General features: G+C 35.2%; 1 protein-coding gene across 2 annotated transcripts in view; it reads left to right on the top strand.

Annotated features, from left to right (window-relative positions):
• LOC136033717 (arginine-glutamic acid dipeptide repeats protein-like) overlaps positions 1 to 25216 on the top strand; it is a 185175-nt gene that overhangs the window by 140123 nt on the left and 19836 nt on the right. For both annotated transcript variants that reach the window (XM_065714601.1, XM_065714602.1), the window contains 9 exons: positions 1027 to 1269; positions 3251 to 3349; positions 5037 to 5117; positions 6021 to 6282; positions 9186 to 9407; positions 12509 to 14183; positions 17157 to 17328; positions 18683 to 18822; positions 21862 to 22041. In XM_065714601.1, coding sequence (XP_065570673.1) covers positions 1027 to 1269; positions 3251 to 3349; positions 5037 to 5117; positions 6021 to 6282; positions 9186 to 9407; positions 12509 to 14183; positions 17157 to 17328; positions 18683 to 18822; positions 21862 to 22041 — 3074 coding nt within the window. The remainder of the gene's footprint in view (positions 1 to 1026; positions 1270 to 3250; positions 3350 to 5036; positions 5118 to 6020; positions 6283 to 9185; positions 9408 to 12508; positions 14184 to 17156; positions 17329 to 18682; positions 18823 to 21861; positions 22042 to 25216) is intronic.

Genomic DNA, 25216 nt, shown 5'->3' with positions numbered 1-25216 from the left:
ATGAACAAAGGGCCGATCCTCGAATTAGTCGTGCTTTGCGCAAATTTAACCTCCCCCCCCACACAAAATAATGCTATGCAATTTAACAAATGACTAACGCACTCGCAATAAAAAAGGATCTTGGCCCTAGCACCCCCTCTCCGGTTATAGTGCCTAGGCTATCAACTTAAATGTTTTATTGATTAGTTTTTAGTTTAAGAAGATAAATAACTGATGATAATGCATAAAAAAATGTGCAAAATTTACCTTTTCATTTTAAGAATGAAAATATCTACTTTTCCCCTATCTTCTTTGCGATAGGATTGTAAATAAAAAAAAAGAAAAGATTTTTAAGAAATTTTACTCGTTCATGTGACCCTCCCCCCTCTCCTCCTTCCACTGGTTGGCTCCAGATTAAGACAGTCTTTTGCCTTATTTGCTAGTATTGCAATTTTATAAATCGAAGGATCAATTGGAAAATGAATGAAGTCATGTTTGTGGTCCGCCTCGTAATTATGCAACTTATAGGTAACTATTACTAATTTCGGTATCTTACAGTCTCTGATATAGTCTTGCAGAGGGACGATTGTTCAATCATCTTAAGGGTCAGATCTCTAGCTATCGAAATTTTTTTAAGTGCGTTAATTTATTGTAAATTGGCACAGGAATAACGCTCCACTGAAGTAGGGTATGCAACAGGGACCTACACACTAATTTCTTTTGAAGGGTGTGGGCAAGATCGTCTAAACAATTTAATTGCATAAAAACATGTGGAAAATTAAAAAAATATGCACATTTCAGAAAAAGGGGCCAGATATATTCTTATAGGCTCTGATGGCGGTGGGGGGGGGGTGGTTGGGGGTAGTCATATTACCAAGCGCTCTTCATTGAATTCATTATATGACAAAAATGTTCTGTTATTCCTCAATAGAACCTTCAAGGGTCTGCCATGAAGAGTCAAGATCTTGTTGAGCGATAAATTTTTCTTTTCATCTGTTTATTGCCTTTTTATAAATTGTCAGAAATAAGTCTTATGCAAATTTCTAGGCCCGTCTTCCTGAGTATCAGCCCCACGTTCCACTCTCTCAGCGTCCAAAACCAGAAGACAGAGAAGAAGTCAGATGGAAACCACCAGCTAACTGTCCAGCTGCCCGAGATGGTGACCTTATCATGTACCTGCGTGCCGCTCGGTCTGTTGCAGCTTTTGCCGGTATGTGTAATGGCGGATCGCCTGATGATGGATGTATTGCTGCGTCAAGAGATGATACTACGATTAATGCTGTGGACGTTGTGAGTCAATGTTGTCTTTTTTTTGTCATCTCTGTCAGTTTCTTCTATTGATTATGGGTCTATGTAACATTTTTATCAGGCAGAAACTTAATTCTAATCTTGGGGCTAATTCCTTCAATAGACTATCGTAATCTATTGGCTGCGGTTTTTTTTTTTTTTTGGCTAGACCAGGTTGGCCTATTATTATACCAGGATTAATTATACCAATTTTGTCATAAACAGAGCTATTTTTTTACCACTTGACTTTTTCCAAATTGGGCTTGTATTGGTAAATTTCGTTAGCTACATTGAACCTTTATTGACCCAACAGGCAGAATCAAGCCCAACCTGTGAGGACTAATACTGCTTAGGCTGCCTGCATGATTTGCAGGAGAACGGAGGTACAGATTGATTGTTACAAATTTCGCTCATTGTCATTGAAAATAGTGTCAATCTTGTCAATTCACTCTCTTAGGGGTAGGAACATTTCAGTAGGAGCTCACCAAACCCTGAACTAACCCTTAGCTTAGTTTTAGAGAACATAATATTATATTAGTCTTAAACTCGTTAGGAATGTTGGCATTTTAAGAAAGTTGACGTACATTTTCCCAAGAGATATTTTAAGAACACTGTATTATTCCTTAATTCATTTTTATCTGCTATATTGTTGTATTGTTTGGGGGTAGTACATTTTCTTCTCATCTCCATCATTTTCGAGTTTTGCAGAATAAAGTGCTTCGAGTGTTTTGCGGTGTTGTTTTTAAAGACTCGGTACAAAAGAGGTATACAGATTGCAAAATCTTGCCTTTAGCAGGACTTGTTATTTTTTATTGAAGCCTGTTTATATATAAATATTTTCAAAATTGTGTACCAATATGTTTGGAAAGAGTGTTTGAATTAGGAAGAGATATTCATATACATTTTACGAGACAGTCCAATATAATTAGTCGTCCGCTTGCTATTACCCATTGATTTCAATTTTCTATTCGGCATCTAGGACCCCATGCATGGAATCGTTTACCTACGACTTTAAGGAACATGGAAAATTTTCGGGAATTTCGGCGGGAATTGAAGCTATTTGGCCTTAATATTTATGGTTTTGATATTAGAGTGGACCTCAAGTAGAGCCAAGATGTTGGTTTTGTTTTAGGCGATACTGGTCAAGTGGTTTTAGTTTCTTTTTGTTTTGTCTTTTTTGAAGTGTAATCCCGTATCGACCGAAACGCATTATAATTGAATATATTTTTTTCTTTTTCTTTTCTTTTTTCCTCTCCTTTTTCGTATTATTTTTATTTGTATGTTTACTGGGGTTGTAATCCCAAACAAGCTTTGCTTCGGGCTATTTGCTTGTTTTGTTGATTTGTATTAATAAACCCATCTTTCTCTCTTATCTATCTCAATTAAGCACTGAAGACGGTCCGTGGATATTTATATTTTAAACACTTTTTTATTATTATGTCCTTTTAATATTTTTCTTCTAAATGTTTGGCTAATTTGGTCTAAGATATACTCATAAATTTTCTTGCAAGAAATTAGGATTTTGATTCCTTACGAAAACCCTTCGCTTCTCTCTAACCCTTTGCTTTGCTTAGGCCTCAACATGATCAGCTTATTAAACTTTCTTAAATTTGTTCCAGTGTGACTCTATTTACTGTTAGGAAGAAAGTTCCTCCCCAGGGTACGCACAGACTTGTCTTTGGAATTATAAACTGTACTAGAAAATATACTAGAAATTATATACTAAAAAATTTCTAGCTGCACTAAAATTTTGACATTTTCATGTTGTTTGATCTAAGGCCTTTTACCGACTCAGCATCTTAAGTGCTCATGTGGCAGTCTTGAAGCAGATTGTTATTTTCTGTATTTTTTGCACCTGCAAAAGATTTTTTGTTAAAAAAAAAGGTTTTAAAAGATCTGAAATTACTTTTTTTTGCCCTTGCAAATTTTCTACCTTTTCCATTATTTTATCTACTTTTTTTCTACAAATTTTGTTTCTTTTTAGTTGCATGCAGCTGGCTATGATTTAGGAAAAGCACTACAAGCCTTAGTCAAATGTCCAGTACCTAAAGGATTAGAAAAAAAGTGGTCAGAGGAAGAAGTTGTAAGTATTATATCAAAATGAAATAGGAAATGGTGAAAGTCAAAAGAAATAAGGACAGTAAATAAATTTTTTTTTTAGTTTTTGTTAAGTACACTATTGTACCTCGAAAAAAGGAATTTTCCATTTTTTGAGTTTTTTTTTTATTTTTATTTCTTATTAACATCTTTAATGAAGATGATAAGGAAGTTTTTAAGCTTTTCGCGGGAAAACTTGCATGATGACTTACAACCATTCAATAAAAGGACTTATATGTACTTTTCATATTCTGAAAAGCTGTGGTTTAAACTGTATGCTGCTATAGAAGGTTTTGTTAGCATTTAGTTGTGTGAACATTCGGAACCTCCTAAATCAGAAAATTGTACAATGAAAAGCGAAAGTTCCACTCCTAAACATTCCAGCTTTGGTTTCCATCACTTTCATTATGCTCAGTTTTTTTCCTAAGAAACTACATGCATTTTTTAGATACATGCATGAGCCCTCTGTCGTTGCCATCACTAATCAGTTAAGAACCATATTTTATTTCGTAAACAATTCACTCTGTTTTATACAAAAGTGTAAATGAACCCAAAAGATACTTTCAGTGAATGGTATATATGGGTTTTTTCCTTTGGAGGGCTGTTTAAATCAGAAAAAAATCCTGTTAAATTAAATCATAAATAATAATAACAATTAAGACTGAATTATACCATTAAATCATAATTGATGAAGATTAAAAATAACGAAGATACAAAGGAAGGTTTACTGAGATAACTGAGTCAAAATAACAGACCCTATGTAAGACGCAGAGGAAATATGTTGTTCATATCCATTTTTCAATTAGAATGATGCTAGTTTTTCACATCGCATTTATAGTCTACATTTTTCATAAGACTTAGTTATAAAATATATTTATGTGACGTTACTGTCAATACTATCCTGGAAACCCCCAATTGATTGCTAGTGATTTTTTTTTTTTAAGTTTTATACATTGAGGCATAGACGCTTTTATATCTTAACCCATGCAACCTTTGCATAAAATCTACAGCCGATCGCGTGCAATACGAAATGTCCCGTCGTATTACTATCTGGTTTTTCTTAAAAATAAATAAACGCAAGAAGTAAGAGGAAACGAAAAAGGTAAAAATGAATAGCTTTAATAAAAATCTTAGTTCAATAAAAAAAAAAACAATTAAAAATATAAAATATAAAATTATATTTTATATATAAAATAATTCTATAAAATAATTCAATATAAAAATAATTCAATAAAAAAATAATAAAAATGATTTAATAAAAATGTTAAAAATTAATAATAAATGTTAATGGTTGGAACCATTTAAATTGCTTTACCATCTACTTTGGTTGTTTTACCATTACGTTCCTCTTTGCCATTTATTGTGGTAGTTCCATGAACCATTCCCAGGTTTTATTCATTTGTTCGGAGCGTATTACTTATCTTCATTTCCCGTAGACAAAGTGCTGAAATCGATTTCGGCCACCACCTCGAAAATTTGACATGCTCAACAAACGATATGTACCCGTGACGACTACGATGTGTGTTGTGGTTTTCGAGTGACTATCACATCTTTGTTAATCCTGTTTGCTATGACCTGGAATGTCAAGCGTGTTATACATTCAATTTTTTTTTTTAAACTCATCAAAATTCTTTTTTTCTTTGTAATTGCTTATCAGCCCGTTTCATTTTCAGAAAAAGTTTATCAAGGGTCTTCGTGCTTATGGAAAGAATTTTTTTCGGATCAAAAACGAACTACTGCAGCACAAGAAAACTGTAAGTTTCTCTAGCACTTGTTATCTCCTCTTTCTCCTATTTTTCAGTCTCTCTCTCTCTCTCTCTCTCTCTCTCTCTCTCTCTCTCTCTCTCTCTCTCTCTCTCTCTCTCTCTCTCTCTCTCTCTCTCTCTCTCTCTCTCCTCTCTCTCTCTCTCTCTCTCTCTCTCTCTCTCTCTCTCTCTCCTCCCTCTCTCTCTCCCTCTCTCTCTTTCCCTCTCTCCCTCTTTCCCCTCTCTCTCTCTATCTCTCTCTCCCTCTCTCTCTCTCTCTCTCTCCTCTCTCTCTCTCTCTCTCTCTCTCTCTTTCTCTCTCGCTCTCGCTCTCGCTCTATCGCTCTCTCTCGTAAAAACAGGAACAATGGGAATGTGACGTTATGAAAACAAGCGTGCTAGGGCCAAAGTCCCGATCACTGACCGACCAAAATGAGGCTACATTTGCGAGAGCCACTGCACCCAATTACTAACCTTGGCAGAATGCCAGCTTGAAGTCGATAATTCTTTAACTCTTTGGCAGAATTAATGCAAAAATCATCTCATTAAACCATAAAAGCAAAAGATAAAAAAGTCAATGGGCTGAAATCACTAGCCTGGAATAAACAAAAAAATTAATTAGTTCTCTCAAAACTAACAAGAAAAAGACGAGTCTCTTAGAAGATACTTTATCTTAAATTTTAAACCAAACTTGTTAAGTTCAAGCAGAAAAAAAAATACAAATAGAAAAATAGGAATCGACATTTGATTTTTTTTTACTAGTTTTGCCATTGTCAAGTTTCAACATTAGACATGAAATTTTTTCACTTGTGAACAACTGTCATATTCTCTTCTTGAAAATACAGTTATTCTTTTTTTAGTTTAAAAAAAAAAATAGGAAGATAGTTTACTGTTTACTTTTGTTTTTATCAGGCTGAGCTCATAGAATTTTACTACTTGTGGAAGAAAACCCCAGGTGCAGCTAGTCATCGGCCTCATCGGAGGCGAAACCGTCAGGCCGCACTTCGAAGGATCAAAAACCAAAACAAGTCACAACCTCCTCGTCCACCACGGGAAGATCCGGCTGATCCAAGCTCAGCGAGTGAAGACGAGGTAGTGGGTCAGAACTCCGACGAGGAAAACTCGGAAACCCGAGACATGACGTCATACCATTGTAGGCACTGTCTTAGTACAAGTAAGTGTTTTTTTATTTTACTAAATGCTCAGTTCTAACGGAAAATTGTAAATTCTATGAGACGGGCATGACCAAGCAACTTTGATATGTTAATTTTGCGTGGTATATCTGAATGAGGCCGAGATTATCTGAATTCATCCCTGAAAATTCCTGAAACAAAAGCCTGCTTTGAATCGCTATTTAAAAAATAGTACATTTTGCCAGCCGGAAAAATAAATAACTGATGTAAAATTGAAGTGAACCCGTTTGCTAACGTGAAGATTTTATTTTCTTTGGCGAATGGAATCCGGCTTCCGAAGTGAAGTTGCGTTCTTGTCAGAGCCTAGCTTATATTCTTAAATATAGACTAGATTATGACATCTAATGCCCTCTAACGACATATAATACGTCACGCTGTATTATAGTCCCAGTTGTCGATAACTCAAAATTGTGCATGACTACGGCGCCAATTGTGTATCCTGTTCGTATTTTGAATATTTTCAAAATACTTTCAAGAGTTGAACAATATTCAACTTGGAAGCATAGGATTTATGGTTTACCAGTCATAGTAAAGATTTAGGGTATAATTTTCAAAATTAAAGAATGTGATATCAAGCAGTAAGCTGTACGAAAAATGTGGCTTCATTTCACTTTACTATTGTAATAGAAAGAAAGTCTTCTTGAAAGCTGAGAAATGTCATTACAATTTTATGACGGATATTGCCCCTGTTACGAATGAACTTACTGGCTAGCTAACTGACACGTCATTGCTTTGCAGGATTAAAAGTTTTTCGAATCAACTTCACAATACCAAACAGTTATACAAAATTACTGCATTAGTGGTTGCCGCATTGTTAATAGAAGTATTGTCTAATACTTATTCATATCTTTTGGGAGATAAAAAAAGGAAAAAGGAAAACACAACATTTGAGCGCTAATTTGAGCCAATCAGATTTTCGTAGAACTTTTTTATTCGCTGGAAAACTCTATGAAAAATTCTGATTGGCTTAAATTGCTCTAGCTAACTTTGAGTATTGAAATCTCATTGTGAATGGGTCTTTACATTCTTTTGTTGAGTTGCTATAAATCGTGCAATAAGGAAAGGGCAGGGGATTAATAGGCTTTTTCAGAAATTTTAATTTGTAATTAAAGTTGATAGTGGTCTTCAAGCAGAAGGGGATTATGCTGAAATTATTCTAAAATTTAACTTGAACAGATAGAAAATGATGAAACTCACTGTTATATCTCACGAAATTTCTGAAAGGTGCGTAATCTTACGAAAAATAAATATTTTACTCGCTTTCTATTATATTTCTAAGGACTATTTTACTTTACATCTAACACTATTGTGTTCTTCTCAAAGATTATAGCTATAATTAGGATTTGTGGAATACACTTTTTGTCCACGAGAATATCTTGCGGAGATTTACAGGACCTTATTTCGTCTTGCTCAACACCTAAAGATTTCGAAGAACTCTTTTATAAGATCATCAATAATAGTCACTTATCGATCATTAGGAATACTTTGGCGTCAGAAAAGAGGAAATCTAATACCCAATGTATGCTATTGAGAAAAAGCGAGCATTTGTTATTTGTGTCTCTACTGTTGATCTGTGTATATTAATGCGCCGTAATAAATATCCAGGATGAGTTTTTTTCTAAAATTTAGACTGTGTTCGATCTGAAATTTGCCCCAACTCTAATCTTAGTACTTACTCTACTGCATGTTGGCTGGAACGTTTTAGGGATAGTTTTAAAGTTATTGGCAGTGACTCTAAGTTTCTTAACCTAAATATTATACTTAAATAATGTTTTTCTTGTATTTTAATTAAATCCGCCTTTGAATTCATATGGGTTACATTCCAAGTCTGTCAAAGAATCTGTGTGAATCAAGAATTTACTACTTACTTGGGCAGATTTTCCAAAATAAGAAGAATTGATTCAATTTCTTAGCTTCCATGCTTTAATGGGCTTTAATTCTTTTCTCTGAAGCTAATTTTTAGCTTATGAGGCGGTTAACATAGGGTTAAGATGCTTCAATAAAATATCCCAGTGTTAAAAGTCAGTTATGCGCTTCTTCGAGCTTCGACCTACACCTTTACAGTTCACAAGTTCAAATACATAAAGTTATATAGACCAAAATGTCCCTATGAATTTCAGTTTCTTAGCGCACTATGTTGAAGAAGTACGTTTTGTTTCCGGCACCTGGTAATATAGTTTACCTGTGCGTAAGAATGCTAGATGGAGAGTTTTTATTTTATTTTTGTCATGACAGAAACTTGTTACAGTTGAAAATATTGTAAGATGCTAGATGGCAGAGTTTTTTTTATATTTTTTGTCATGATAGAAGTTAGAGTTGGAAATCTTGTAACATTTAATGTATGTTTAAAAGTCTTCCGAAAAAGATGTCTCCTTTTATTTTAACCCCGCTACTAAAATTGTTTCTTTTGGCTTGGTAAATTGAATCCTTTAGGGTTTTTGAGGTTTACATCTTTTGTTTATCTGAACTTGTAGAACTGTGAATATCAAACCTCTAAAGTACATCAAGCATGATTTTTAGTGACTTGGTGGTACTTACAAAAAAAAAAAACACGAATGTTTAAAAATTATCAGATATTTAATAGCCTTGTTAGATTAGCCGAATTTGGTTTACTAACCGAAGAGCAATATACTATGGAAGAGAGAAAGATAGATAAGAGGTGGAAATCCTTCTTTGAAATTGATCCACTCTACTTCACCAGAAAATATTGGCTAAGAGATGTTAGTAGACTACAAAAATTTTATATTGGATTGAAAAATACACTTGTAATCACTAAAGATTCAAACATTATTTAAGATTCCCCGTTGAAAATCTTTCGACTCCGAGATTGTGATTAAATGTGCTGATGCTGGTATCTCTTTCTCAATTGTTTTGAAACTTCCAGATTCAAAAGACTGGCACCATGCCGGGAAAGATTACCTTCTTTTGTGCACAGACTGTAGACTGTACTTCAAGAAATATGGCGAACTTCCAAATCTTGGCACTCCAGAACCTCTTCCAATATTTAGTCCTGAACCTGAGCGAGAACCTGAAGAAGAAGAGGAAGAATCACCATATGTATTTCGTCCTGTCAAAGAAGCAGAAACCGTCCCTCTACTCTCGGCTGGTAGGTGATACCTTTTTTACAACTGAGTGTGAATAGGGTCAGTAACTCATGAATAATACCAGTGTAAATTTAGAATCAAAATTGGTCAGCATTTGTTGTCATATGCCATTGATACGTTGTCTTTTTCCAGCATTGTTGTCATATATGCCATTGATAAGTAGTCTTTTTCCAAATTTTCATCTAGTTGACTGTTTCGTCTTTCACTTTTTGAAATTAAAAATAAAACACGAAGTTAGGATTTTGAATTCGAAAATGCCATATGGAAATATTTATATCTCGTATATTTTTTAAATCCGACAAATTTACAAAAAAGAACATACGTTTTTGTTTCAGATACATTTTCAAGTTTTGATGGTCAATGGGAAAAATTCTTACTGCCATATTTTGTAGTACCTGTAATTGTTTTAAATGTGTCCAAAAGGTATTAAGATAAACAATTGAGCGGTAATTCAAATATAAAGCAAATAAAGAGTGGTAAACTTTAAAGCAAATATTTTGGAAAAATATTTTTACACGATACATCGACTCAATTTCTTTAGCATGTTTTACCTTTAAATGATCAATGTGATTACGGAAAAACAACAATACATCAAAAAAAATTCTAAATAACGGTAAGACTGAACCCTACAAATTTTTTTTTCTCACCAACCTGAAGCTCCTGACAAGAAATCAATTGAGTGACGCGTTTTGGACAACCAAAAACTACAAATTCAGTTTTAGTAAAGTTTGGTACTAAAGTGAAGTAGAACTTATAATCGAATTTTCAATTAATGTAGATAAATTCCTCACTTTAACAGATATAGCTGTGTCGTCTGCTAATAGAAATGCAAGGCTAATATTCTCCTACAAACTTTGCGGAAGATCATTAATATTATTTAAAAATAAAAGTGGACCTAATATTGAACCTTGAGGGACACCAATATCACTAAAGTTTTTTTTAATATGAAAGTTTTCCATCGATATCTACCGCAATTTTATGTCCACGAGGGTATGATTTTACTATTTCTAAACCTTTCGCTCTTATGCCTGCATTTTCAATTTTGTCAAGAAGAATTTCATGGTTTAATGTGTCAAATGCTTTGTTAACATCGTAGGAAACAGTAGCTACATGGAAATCATGATGGAAACAATTTTTTTTTTCTAAAAAAAAAGAGCTGCAACTGCAGGTTGTGTCGAATGGCTTGCCCTAAATCCAAACTGGTATTTGGTAGAAAAAAAAACCTTATCCAAATAATTAGAAATCCTTTCTTTAAAATTTTTCTAACACTTTAGATAATGGCGATAATGGACGATAATTATTTAAATCAGATTTATCACCTTTTTTACGTAATGAATTTACCCCGGCAATTTTCCATCTACTAGGAAAATACCTGAACCGATACATAAATTAAAAATATGAATAAGTGGTTCAGAAATCACTCCAGCAATACTCTTATAACAGGTTTGTTGATAGTCCATCACATACTATTGAATTACCCCTTTTTCATTTTTAATAACCTTGTGGAATTTTGCAAAACCAGCCGGAGTCAGAAATATGCTCGCACGTTCAGGTTTATGCAACCTGTGAGAAGAAAAATCTATTTCTGCTGAAATGATAGATTGCCCAACGTCAATAAAATAATCTCTAAACATATTAGCAACAGTCTGTGGTCCTCTAACTTCTTCACTATTTATGTCATACCGGGCGATGCGACAACCGTTTATATCTTCCAATTTTATCCTTAATCAAACTCCAAGATTTCCTTGGAGAATCAGAATTTTGAAACGAATTTTCATAATAAGCTCTTTCACTTTCTCTAAGAATTCTTATCAACAAGTTTTTATAGTTTTTAAAACGCATTATATTTATTTCTGTGGCATATTTTATTTTGATTTTATATAAATGGTCTTTTTCATTAATTAATCTCAAAAGGGACTTATTTCCCTAAGGCTTTCTTGGAGCATGCCTTTTTCCCAATGGATTTTTTTTTACGGGGAAAATTGATAAAGCTTTGACCAAAATTGATCAAGAGATTGGTGTTAACTGAAGAACATTCATAATTAAATATAATAAGTAATTGTTGGCACTAATCTTCGATAGTAGTAGGGTACGTTTCAAGTCCAAAAATTACCAGAGGCCGTGGCCTTAGCTAGAATAAATAATTTCTTAAACCCAACTGTCTTTTCATTCATAATTGAAATGGAAATCAATAAATTAGGTGAAGAACTTTCAACTAATATCATTCCTATGATATCCTGCTTCCTCGTTTTGTAGAATCTCCGAGTTTTCCCATTTTAACCTAATTCTAAATGAAAAAAAAAGAAAACTAAACTACAGCTAAAAATATAAGAAAATAACAAAGGGATAAGAAGTGCTGCAACAAAAGGGAACAAAGGAAGAAATCTACATGTGAAGGAATATAGTTGTGGTTTAGAAAAGTTACACACAGAATCCAGCATGGTGATAAAAATAATACACAAAGGCAGTCAAACTGTGTTATAATATAGTCTAGATCCGAAAGGCTTTTGATTGGCTTTGTGCTGTGCCTTTTTCACCATGCTGGATCTTGTTCAGAACCTTTACTGAACAGCAACTATAGTTCTTCACATGTGAGTCTTTCCTTTTTTGGTATTTTATCAATTCTTTTTTTTTTGCTAATTTATTACTTTTTTAATAATTTATTAGTATACATATCTCTTCGTTGTCTTATACACATTATCTACATATTTTTTATTTCATTTATCTTAACTAGAATAGTCTATGTATTCTAAACGCGGTTAGAATTGGAAAAATCTAAAATTTTGCAGAACTAGAAAATATGACAGCATAGAGAAAGCTTTTGTATATATGTTACTTGGGCTATATGTATAGACAGATAAATAACTAGATGGTAAGCTAATGAATAATTCTTTGCTAATCGTTGAACAACAATTAGCAATCAAATTGACTGTCCAGCAGTAATTTTTTCAGTTCCACTTTCATTTTTTTTTTTTTTTAGTCAGTTGCCATGGAATCATGTTTTTATGGCAGTAGCCCACATCTGTTGCATCACATCGGAAGATACATCTTAATATATCTTTGTTAGGTTTTGAATTTCTCAACCTGATTGTTTTACTTTCAGGGGATTCTTGTGTTCCTAGTCCCACGGTAGCATCTAGTCCCGCAAGTTTGAAGCGAGATTCGGAACCAACATCCGGTGATGAAAGTGAACCTCGTGCAAAAAAATCAAAAGAAGAAACTGACTCTGAAGTTGAATCGATTGTTAAACAAGGGGAATCAAATTTTGTAAAGGATGCAGACAATATTCAAGAATCAGAAGAAATTAAAAGTGAATTGACTGAAATAAAAGTTGAAGAACTAAAGCCAAAAGTTGAAGAAAGTGTTGTGATAGAAGACAAAGAAAAACTGGGAGAAGAATTGCGAAAAGTGTGTGTCGAAGCTGAAAATCCTGCAATGAATGAAGATTTATGTGCAATAAAGCTAGAGAAAGTGGATTCTTTTGAAACGCCTGAGTTTGAAATGTCTGATAAGCAAAAAGAAGCGCCTTTTATTAGTGTTAAACTTCCGCAGGATCTTATGCCTAGAGCTGGGGATATTAAAGTAGAACCTAGTTTGATGCCTCGTATCCCCGAGGTTGCCCGCTTTTCTGACCCAAGGGCTGAACTTTCAAGGTCTCTTGAAAATAATTTTCAGCCAAGGCTTGATTTCCAAATGCAACCGAGGTATTTTCCAGATTTCAGTCAGATGCGGCCTTCTGGTGATATTAAAATTGAAATCCCCCCTCTTGGAATACTACCTGGTAGCACACCCCCTCGGACTCCTAGTGAAAGAAGGACTCCTAACGACAGACGTACTCCCACCGACAGAAGAACTCCAGGAGAACAAAGAAGTGTGACTCCACAAGGAGCTGCTTCGTTACGAGAACCTCCTAGAGTTCCTAGTGTTGGAGCAACCCCAAGAGATTTAAGATATGACTCTCCCAAACAATTATCTTTTGAAACACATCATCGATTTGATCTTAGTGCTTCTCCAAGATTTGACTCCAATGGAAGTCAAAGATATGACTCCAGACTATCCTTTGATATGCCACAAAAAAATTCCCCCTTGGTCAACACTCCGATACGATCGTATGGGGATCCTCAGCCAGGTGCTCCTCCTCTGAGACTACCAGGTCCATTTGCTCCCCTTGGACAGCACGGTCATATGTGGAGTCAGCATTTATGGCCAGATTCAAAAATTGAGTGTAGCCAACCACAAGACTTAGTTAAAAAGAGCGAGTACGAAAGAAGGGAACTGGAGAATATCCCTACAGATTTAAGCGGGATTCGGAACAGAAATTCTCCAAGACCAAGAATGGAACAAATGTTGTCACCTTTTACTCCTGTTTCGCAGTTTAATATAGCTTCTTCCCAGCCATCTCCCATCACCAGTATGGCATTCTCTGTACCACCAATGTTTCCCTATTCGCAAAGCTACCCTTTTCCTATGCAACAACGCCCTCTCTTTACACCCTCCTCATCACCTTCGTCATTGCGTTTAACCGAGAATAAATCAAACGAAAATGTAATTAGACCTGTTTTGCCTTTGCAAAGGTCACCATCTCCAAAGTGGAGCCAACCAAAGAATGAGAATAAATCATGGTCGGGAGCGTCTGGCAGATCTACTCCTGAAGTTCAGATTGTCGGTGAGGAATGTCGTGACGAAGATGTACCCAGTCCTGTAATAGAAGTTCCTCCAGGACCAAGTCCAGAACCTAGAATTGATGATTCAGAATGTCATAGGAGTCAAAGTGCTATGTAAGTAAATCTTTTGAAATATTAAATCTCAAGGAAAACGAAAGTTACTAGCTAAAACTCGATAAAAATGAGCAAAATAATTTTTTTTAGAATTTTGTATTGTCAAAGCTTTCTACTAATTCTTTGATCTTTATGGTATATATTGACCTTTCAGGGGGCGACAAGGAAAATCCGAAGTTTCAGTTTCAGTTTATGCATCCTCTGAAATGCTTCCTATTTTGAATCTACATGTAGCCTATCTAGAAGATGTACCCTATATTTTGTCTGGAAAAATCTAAGGAAGTTACTTAACTTTTCCATTAACTTCAATGCCTTCATTTTGACATTTATTCCGTTGTAATTGATTATGTGAAGCACTTTTCTAAGAAAAAATTTCAGACTAGACCTAATATTTATTTATTTTGTTTTATTTGTGTTATTTTAAAATGTATAGTGTTTCAAAGCTTCTAACCTAGTTGGTAATGCCCCTGAAGAAGGCGGGTGCCTCCTTAAAATTTATATCGTTGCTTTTCCAACTATGACTAAGTCAGCTCCTATGACTAACCTATATCTAAATTTATATCGTTGTTTTTTCAACTATGACCAAGTCAGCTCCTATGACTAACCTATATCTAAATTTATATCGTTGTTTTTTCAACTATGACCAAGTCAGCTCCTATGACTAACCTATATCTAAATTTATATCGTTGTTTTTCCAACTATGACTAAGTCAGCTCCTTTGACTAACATCGATTTAACGCTTATGCGTCATCAATGGGTCGGGATAAACCTCTTCGTTTATCTTCTGTTTTAGAGGTAGGGTATGTACATGAATCACAATGAAGATCCTTTTGCCTATTTGGATTGGTCATTAAAATAGCTATTTTGGTTGGTATGAATGATCTAAGGTTTAGCGGATTCTATTGTTCGTGGTGTAAATTGTTTTTATTATAAAGATGGCAAGATGACGGATTTAGTTTGAGGGGGAAATAGTGGCTAGAGTCCAAAAGATATATCGAAGTTTTGCACAGTATTTTCTTTAAGAAAAGAAATCACGTGAAGTATATGGATATGCATATAAACCGAGCTGCCTGTTTTCGTCGGATTGATTGCAATTCTGGAAAAGAATTTAGTGATTTTGTCCTCAACTAAGGTAAAGAGCAATAAATTATGGACCCGCTTTCATAGGACTATAAATTATGGCCAAATCTCTTCTGAAATAGAGAATGTAGAGGATGGAACTTATGTTGCGGATCTCCAAATGGGAATTTATTCAAAATTAGTTCCCCTTTCGGGTATTTTCTTTTTGACTCGGGTTTATTTATGTGTGACGGTTTGACTCATCAAAATTAAGTTTATGTCCACTGAATTTGTAGAAACACTTGTCGCAAAGGTGATGGCAAAAGTGCTGCGTGCTTATTGACGGCTTGGCCTAGTAAATGTTCTTTTTAGTTTTTTTTCAAATCAAATATTTAAATTTATGACGGGCAGTATTTCCTAAGCCCATCGTTACCAATGTAAATACAAAAAAAAACAAGTATTTTTCAACTGAGACTAAGGAGCAACATTAAAACCTAAAACGAACAGAAATTATTACGCATACAAAGGGAATTTCCTCCTCCTCAACACCTCGCTCTTTGCGCTAATGTTTTTTAGCAATTTTAAAACAGCTTCTTAGTTTTCTAATTAAACCCCTTGTGTTTCAGGAGTCATTCTTAAAGAATTAAGAATAGGAACAAAATTCAAACTTTAGCGTTAAGAGCGAGGTATTGAGGAGGGGGAAATCCTTTCATATACGTAATAATTTCTGTTCGTGTTAAGTTTTAATATTGCTCCTTACTTTCACTTGAAAAAAAACTTGTTTTTGTTATTTAATTTCTGATATTTTTTTAATAATGCCAGGAAATCTGGCCCTACATCCACGGAGAATTCCCCTCCCCTTTCCCTACGGAAATATCCTCTAAACAATTCAACCCCTATGAAAATTTACCCCTGAAATTTATCCTTAAATCCAAGCATGAAATTGAGACGGAAAAGAGAAAGCAAGACATATAAGAAGAATTTTGTATAGGAATCCTGGCAAATTTCCCCAGTGTATAATGGTCCCCTGACAAGTTTACCCCTTGGAAAATTCCCTCTCTATAGAAAATTCCCCCGTGGGAAAACCACCTGCAGAAAATCCCCCCCCCCTGCTCGAGAATGTATCCATACTTCCCAATAACAAAACTATGCGTAAACAATGGGCAAATTTTATAACTTAAAGACCTTTCCCCTGGGGCTGTGGGAGGATCAATACACATCCAAATGCATAGTTACTGGGCCTTTTAACTATGATGTACAAAATGGCTACCTCAAAATTTTGATTGGACGACTTAGAAAAAATAGGCGAGGGAGGGGGCCTAGTTGCCCTCTGATCTTTTTGGTCACCTAAAAAGGGCACTAGAACTTTTAATTTATGTTCAAATGAGCCGTCTCACGATACTCTAGCACCACTGGATCGATACGATCACCTCTGAAGAAAAACACGCATCCGTGATCTTTCTTCTAGCAAAAAATACAAAATTCTACATTTTTCAGATAGGAGCTTGAAACCTCTACAGTACGATTTTCTGATATGCTGAATCTGATGGTATAATTTTTGTAAAGATTCCATGTCTTTTAGGGGGTGTTTCCCTTTTTCAAAAATCAGGTTTTTACCAATTAAAAGCCCGTAGCCTTTAGTGGGTAAAACAAAACTTAATGAAACATATATTTTAAATCAGCACAATAAGGCAATCCTTTTAATATACGGTATCTATTGGTTATCAAATTCTGTATTTTATAGTTTCGGTTACTATTGAGCCGGGTTGCTCCTTACTTACAGTTCGTTACCGCGAACTGTTTAATAATTCATTTTGAGATATTGGAATACTGTATCATCGCTAGGTATTTATAATCATTCCGTTTCTGATCCCACTACGTGTTAAAAAAGAAAATCTTGGTTTTGTCTTTCAGATTCTTAAGACATTGGGCAAGAGGGGAAGGGCGCTCTTGTTCTCGTACTGATTTGGTCTTCAAACCTGTCCCTAACTCTACTCTAGATAGGAAACGGCAAGAACGTCAGAGAAAAGCAGCCGAAAAAGACAGGGAGGAGAAAGAAAAGGCAACAATGACCGTCCAGCATGCAGTAAGTTTTTTTCTATACTTGGCTTGGAAAATATTATGAAGTGACACTAAGCTCTTTTTAAGCTTGTTTATAACCTTTTCTTCCTGTTTTAGCGCCAAAGAGTTAGGTTGACTCGAAACTTTTTATTAAGGAGCTCGCATGCACACTTTACTTTTAATTTTGTGGTAAAGTTTCACCAAGATTTCTGTATATGCCATTTTGCAAGCTGCGACAAATGGTGCAACAAAAAATATTTTGTTTAGTAGATGCCACAAAAAAGAATTAGCACCTAGTAATGTTTTCCCATTAATTTTTCTTCATTATTCAGATTTAAGCCAGATAAAGATAGCCCCATCCCGGAAAAGTTGATATTTTTCTACGCATGCAATAAGTTTTTCTTTCTTTTTTATACTTGCCTCGGAAATATTGTGAATTGATGGCATTCAGCTGTTTCTAAGCTGATTTATTACTTTTTATTTTAGCGCCAAAGCATTTGGTTGACTCGAAACTTTTTATCAAGGTCTTTGTATCCGCGCTTCACCTGCGATTTTCGGGCAAAAGTTATCAGGGTTTTTCTTTATGCCATTTTTCAAGCTTTTTTCACACAAAATTATATAAGATTTTAAAAAATAGATATAACCAAAAGGAATAAGCACCCATTAGTTTTTTTTCCATGAATTCTTCCTAATTGTTTATATTCACCCCCCCCCCAAAAAAAAAAATGTTTTTTTCTTCTTCTGAGCAGTCGATATTTTTCTACGTACATGGTGTGCACATGGTTGCCACAAACCCCTGTCCAGAAGGTGCTATTTTTCTCGAAAACAGAGTATCACATCCGTGCTACACAAAATTTTCGCTGGAAATGCAAGTTTTGCCAAATGCTGGTTGGAATTGCTCAATCAGCTGTTACGCTAAATGCAGTAGCAGCTCTGTACTAAGCCATATGTAGCACTGTAGTGGTACATGTGGCAACCCTGGCTGTGCACCCGAGGACCTTGTTATACTTTCAATATTTTCTAGTTTCAAGGATCATCTCATCAATATTAAAGAAAAGCTGGCCATTGTAACCCTACTTACAGCCTATGCCTCTACTTAAAAGATTGCTTAGTTCAGTAATGATTTAATTATCTTTTCTAGCTATCGGATGTTTCGTTTATGTCTGTATTTGGAGATGCATTATTAATTTGTTTTTTTTTATACCTTTTATTTATTCTGATGCGCCCTGATTGATAACATTTTGTCAGCCTTTTTAGTCAAATCTTTGAAATTATTTTTAAATAGAATTTTAGTATAAACTTATAAAACTGTCACAAAATTTGACGATTGTTAGACCGTGCCATCTATAGTTATAGTTACTGAGTTCTTATTGTTTTAGAAAAAGACTCCAACGCCAGAAAAGCGTGAAACACCGAAATCTGTAAATTCAGATATGCACTCGCCTGCTGGTTTTGACCGTTTTGTTCCACAGACAAGGCCATCACCTTATCAAGATACACCAGCGTTGCGTCAGCTAAGGTGTGTATTTTTCTTCTTTTTCTTTGTTATTTCCAACAGAAAAACATGACACTCGGATACGAACTTTTTTTTTAGCTGTGGGGGGGCCTGGAGCCATCCAAAAACAGTTTCGTAGGAGGCTTAAGTCATCACATGAAAACTTTTCTACAGAACCGGTAGATGTTCACAGTTAGTAGACTGGATAAAGGATGAAGATCCTCTCAAACCTTTTCGGGCGCAGACCTTTTCTGGCCCAAAAATCTTTTTCTGGTGCTCTTTTCTGAGCGTCAAATCGGCGTTTCAGGTGCTGTTTTTTTTTCTTTTTGACAAGTAGTAAGCGTGTTACCCAAACCTGCCTCAGTGGGGCTGATCCCTGGGTCCCCTTTTTCCCAAGCAGAGTATCGTTCCGCTGTGCTGCGACATATTAGTAGACTGGAGGTGTGTTAAAGTAATATGGTTAGCGCCAGAATCCTCTGAATATTGTTTTTTGCCCGTGATTATATTCTTCAAGCAGGTCGCTCAAAAGAAAGTTTTAGTTCTCTCCTGAAAAAGTTTTTTGGAATTTGACACTAAAAACAAAATTGTAGAGGACTAAAACCAGGAGAACTTTCAATGAAAAAAAAAAAACAGAAAAAGAAAGGAGACGTCAAAGAAAATAAGTAAAAACAAAAGCGCGGAAAACGGAGAATAAAGACTTTGGAAACAAAACAAATCCAATCTTAATAAAAGAGAAAGTGAAATCTATAGTTAGACGCACTCAACTGTGCGTTTTTATCTCAATTTTTTGTCAAGTTTTTAGTATGGTTTTCTTGCTTTGGATCTTATGTTCTCTTCTTTTAGTCTCTTTGACACTGAAGATCGAGGTTTGACCTCTATGCCCTTGGAATTTTTTATGTAGCGTGGCACATCCCGGTTGAAAGACTAAAACGGAGCGGCATTCGTTTACCTAACTTGAATTAATCGTCCAAACTAAAGCATGATTAAATTTTATCTTGATAGTCCTGGAACCAGGGGAAAATTAATTACTTTTGTAGATTTGGTTGTTTATGTCCCTCCTTTATCAGCCTAAGTTAGTTCCATATCACCGACCAGCTGTCTAAGATGTCGGCTATCGGAGGTTATGACTATTGGAGGTTGTTGGACGACATACATAAGAAGGAGCAACTGCTGTGTACATCTCTTTGTGGGACTGGATATTTTCCACCTTCTTCCAAATACAAATTAAGTTCTTTACCCCCTCCCTTCTCCAAAGGAAAACTTTTCCTGAAAGCTTCAGCTTGATCCCCCAACCATGAGACAAACAGGATACATTAAGCAAACCCCATATCTATTTCATCACCTTGAAGCTGTTTCATCACCATCACCTGAAAGCTATTGACTGCTTGCAATCTCTTTAAACGGTGTGAAAAAAAAAAAAAATGCAAATTCCGTCTGATTATTGCAAACCAGCAACTGACAGACTATAAAACTACTTCGTGGACGTCTTAGTCACGTTTTAGCATCGGCTCTTTCTGTTTTTCAGAAAAACAGACATGGTTGAAAGAGATGAAAAAAAAACACAACAGAACATGTTTGTGAAAAACATGTAACCTGTTTCTCCTTTCTGTTTTTTTTTTTTTTTTTTTTTTTTTTTTTTTTTTTTTTTTTTTTTTTTTTTTTTTTTTTTTTTTTTTTTTTTTTTTTTTTTTTGAAAAACAGAAACAGGTCTTTCAAAAACAGGTAAAACAGAAACAGGTCTGTCAAAAACAGGTAACTTGTTTCTCCTTTCTGTTGTGTTTTTTGGGGAAACAAAACAGAAATGAAAAAAAAAGAACAGAAACTAGTCTGTCAAAAACAGTTGTGTTTTTTTTTTTTGGGAAACAGAAACAGGTTAGGCAAAAACAGAAATGAAAATAAAACTGAAAAAAAAAACAGAACAGAAACAGGTCTGTCAAAAACAGGTAAGTTGTTTCTCCTTTCTGTTGTGTTTTTTTTTTTGGGGAAACAGAAGCAGGTTAGACAATAACAGAAGCGAAAAAAACTGAAATAAAAAACAGAACAGCAATAGGTCTGTCAAAAACAGGTAATTTGTTTCTCCTTTCTGTTGTTGTTTTTTTTTTTTTTTGGAAACAGAAACAGGTGCCTCAAAAACAGGTAACTTGTTTTTCCTTTCTGTTGTTTTTTTTTTGGGGGGGGGGGGGAACAGAAACGGGTTAGAAAAAATCAGAAACAGTGCCGATGCTTAGTCACGTCTAGCTAGTAAGATCACGTAATGTTTATTCAGGGCAAGGGTTGGTTGGGTGTTATGGAGATTTACCGGTTATGTTAAGTAAGTTTGTTTTTAGTGTAGTAATGAACTACCTGGATTCGATTAGCTGTCACTCTTTGCTAAATATTACCGCATGAATATCAAGGTTCAACAATAAGATGAAATATTTTATTCTTTATTTTCTCTTAAGAAAGGAAAAGAAAATATTTTTCTTTGAAAAATGTGGATAAATAGGACCGTAAATTTTATAACTAACGACGACATAAAAAAAGAAAAATTAAGTGGCTGAATCGACAATGTTACTTGAAACCTTTTAGTAAGGGATATTATCTAGGGTCGAAGCGGATAGTAACTAAATACGAAAGAGACAATTTCAGTGATCAAACTGAATGATTAATATCCCAATCACAATGGGAATTCACTATTAATAATACAGAGATTCAGCTAGCGCTAATTTAAGCCTATCAGAATTTCTTTGTCAGTCAGAAAATTCTATGAACTTGGCTCAAATTAGCGGTAGCTAATTCTTTGAGTTAGTAAAATCTCATTGTGAATGGGCTTCAACTCATAGCATGCTGTCAAAAATCTTTTTCCTTTTTGTCCCTTGTTCTGTTCTTTGTTCTTTGTCCTTTGTTCTTTTGTTCTTGTTCTTTGTCCTTGTTGTCCCTCTTTCTCTGGTTAGAAGGATTATTAGCATTTAAGTTTTTTTTGTAACTTCGAACTCGCTGGTGGTATATTATTTTTGAGATGACTTCAACTACACCAAGTAGTTGAAATGAAACAAGATTTTAATGGTCTTATTTTCTCCATAGTGAATACGCCCGACCGCATAATAGTTATGCCCCGCCTCCTTCAAATATGGGTCAGGCAATACCTCCAAGTATACCAAGAAGTATCCCTGGGTTAATAGGCCCTCCAGGATCAAACTCTATAGATTCTCTTGCAATGCATCAATTTGGAGGACTCTATGGGCCGAATGCTGCTAGAGAAAGGTACCTCTTCATACTTGCTTGACAAATGCCAAATTGTGTATGTGTTGCGGTGAAAGACCGAAATCCGGTGAATTTCAATATTCACCAGTGAATGTTCGAAATTTTTTTTCTCTCTGCTTGGATTCAGTCAGCCTTGGCAGTCAGCTTTTTCAGTCTTATGTAAGGTTTGATGGTGACCGGTTAGGTTATAGATCTCAGAAGCCGGTTAGAAACCTAACCTGTCACCGTCAAACCTTGCATAAGACTGACAAAGCTGACTGGCAGGGCTGACTGAGTCCAAACAGAGAAAAAGAAATTTCGAACACCCACCGGTGAACGTCAACATTATCCAATTTCGGTCTTTCACGATAACATAATGTATTGAATGTGGAGATTACCAAAGTTTAAGTTTCGTTTAACAATTTGTTAGTGGAACTTTACTTTTATTTAAAGATTTGTTTTATGAATGCCTTTCAAGTTACTTATAAGATGACAAAATAGAAAATAATGTTGGTTTTTATTGTTTGCTTTGCCAAACTTATGAATTTATTTCAGTCTGTTTTGTTGATGTAAATGAGGTCATCTCCAGAAAAGTGTAATAGAAAATTACCTGAAGCGGATGTTTCTTTTTTTTATCACTTTTCCATTGCACACTGATAATTGCCCAGGTAGTAAATGTAGTTTTTTTAATAGAATTAGATTGACTATTTCTATTAAAATAGACAATGCTTTTCTTGATGACATTTTAGTAAGTATTGTCATCTGGTGTTCGATTTGTTTTCAATTTCGGCTTTAAATTTTTTGTTTAAATTGAGAGATGCTAACTCTATTCTTTCCCATATGAAAAAATGAATAAAAATCAGATACTAGGAGCCTAGTTCTGCTTTTCCAAACCAAGGAATTAAATTATTTTAATTGGACTAAAATGTATAGCCTACTAAGTTAACACTGACACTATGTCCGTAATAAGATGTGTTCCCCCTAGCATTTATAAAAAAATGACGACATCAACCTACATTGCTATAACTTTTAGCATAATATTATGAATAGATGGTTGTTATGTAAATCACAGTCAATTCAGTATTTGTAAAGTAAATTGAATTTATTTAAAATTGATCTAATCAAAATTTAAATGCAAAAACAAAGTTGATTTAAGGCCCATTTCTACCGTCACATTCGGTATTAATGGTTATTCGTAGTAGCTTTGCCATACTCCGTGTGAAAAAAATATTAAATAAAAAATGTTTTTTGTCAAAATTCGAAGAAAACATTAAAATTGGCGTGTAATTTTAACTATAAAACTAAGAATGACACAAACTCGAACAAAGATTCTGAACAACATCCGATGAATGTATTAAAAATGTAAACTACAAAAACAGTCATTTATTATTCATAAATCAACATATTTACTAGTTTTGTAGTGTATTTAGAAGTTCTTTTTTTCGCTATTTGTTTATTTTGTAATATTTTTTATGTCTTCAGAACAGAAGTATAATGAACAACTCTTTTCATGAGACGTCTAATATAAGTGTAATTGGATTATGGGAGAGGCCTGTGATTTTTTCTTTGGTGTAATACTGTTTCCGCATTTGATCAAATTCTGCTTAAATTCAAGTAATTCCACCTCGGGTGAAAACTTTTGCGACTTCTTATGGCACTTGGTATTAACCAAGTGACATATAGCAATCGCAAATTCTGTCGGTCTGTCTGTCTGTCGGTCTGTCTGTCTGTCCGTCCCGGTTTTGCTACTTTAGGCACTTGCAGGTAAGCTAGGACGATGAAATGTGGCAGGCGTATCAGAAACCGGACCAGATTAAATTAGAAATAGTCATTTTCCCGATTTGACCATCTGGGGGGGGGGGCGGGGGCCGGTTAATTCGGAAAAAATAGAAAAAATGAAGTATTTTTAACTTACGAACGGTTGATCAGATCTTAATGAAATTTGATGTTTGGAAGGATATCGTGTCTCAGAGCTCTTATTTTAAATCCCGACCTGATCTGGTGACATTGGGGGGGGGGGGAGTTGGGAGGGGGAAACCTACAATCTTGGAAAAGACTTAGAGTGGAGGGATCGGGATGAAACTTGGTGGGAAAAATAAGCACAAGTCCTAGATACATGATTGACATAACCGGAACGGATCCGCTGTCTTTGGGGTAGTTGGAAGGGGGGGTTAATTCTGAAAAATTAAAAAAGAGGTATTTTTAACTTCCGAACGGGTGACCGGATTTCAACGACATTTGTTATTCAGAAGGATATCGTGTCTCAAAGCTCTTATTTTAAATCCCGACCGGATCTGGTGACATTGGGGGGATTTTGGGGTGGGGGAACTTAAAATCATGGAAAATGCTTAGAGTGGACGGATCGGGATGAAACTTGGTGGGAAAAATAAGCAGAAGTATTAGATACGTGATTTACATAATTGGAACGGATCTGCTCTATTGAAGGGGGGTAATTTTGAAAAATTAGAAAAAATGACGTATTTTTAACTTACGAAGGAGTGATCGGATCTTCATGAAACTTCATATTTAGAAGGACCTCGTAACTCAGATCTCATATTTTAAATATAAACCGGATCCAGCGTCATGGGGGGGGGGGGGACCGGAAATCTTAGAAAATACTTAAACCGGAGATCAGAATGAAACTGGATAAGAAGAATAAAAACCTGTCAAGATACGTGACTGACATAACCGGACCGGATCTTCTCTCTTTGGTGGAGTTAGGGGGAGGGGGTTAAATTGGAAAAATGAGGTGTTTGTAAAAAGGAAAGGGTGACCAGATCCTGTGACATTGGGGGGAGTTGGAGGGGGAAACCGGGATTCTTGGAAAACGTAAAAATTTGTGTATTTTACCTTACGAATAGGTGATCGGATCTTGATGAAATTTGATATTTAGAAGGAATTCATGTCTCAGAGCTCTTATTTCAAATCCCGACCAGATCTTTTGACATTGGGGGGAGTTGGAGGGGGAAATCTTGGAAAACACTTGGAGTGGAGGAATTGAGATGATGCTTGGTGGGTAGAATAAGCAAATCTCCGTGATACGTGATTGACGTAACCGTACCGGATTCGCTCTCTTCGGGGGAGTTGGGGGGAGGGGTTCAGTGATTTGGCGAGTTTGGTGCTTCTGGACGTGCTAGGACGATGAAAATTGGTAGGCGTGTCAGGGAGCTGCACAAATTGACTTGATAAAGTCGTT

This window comes from Artemia franciscana, chromosome 12, assembly GCF_032884065.1.
Source record: "Artemia franciscana chromosome 12, ASM3288406v1, whole genome shotgun sequence".
NCBI classification, from domain to species: Eukaryota; Metazoa; Arthropoda; class Branchiopoda; order Anostraca; family Artemiidae; genus Artemia; species Artemia franciscana.
This window is presented reverse-complemented; position numbering and strand designations above follow the sequence as displayed.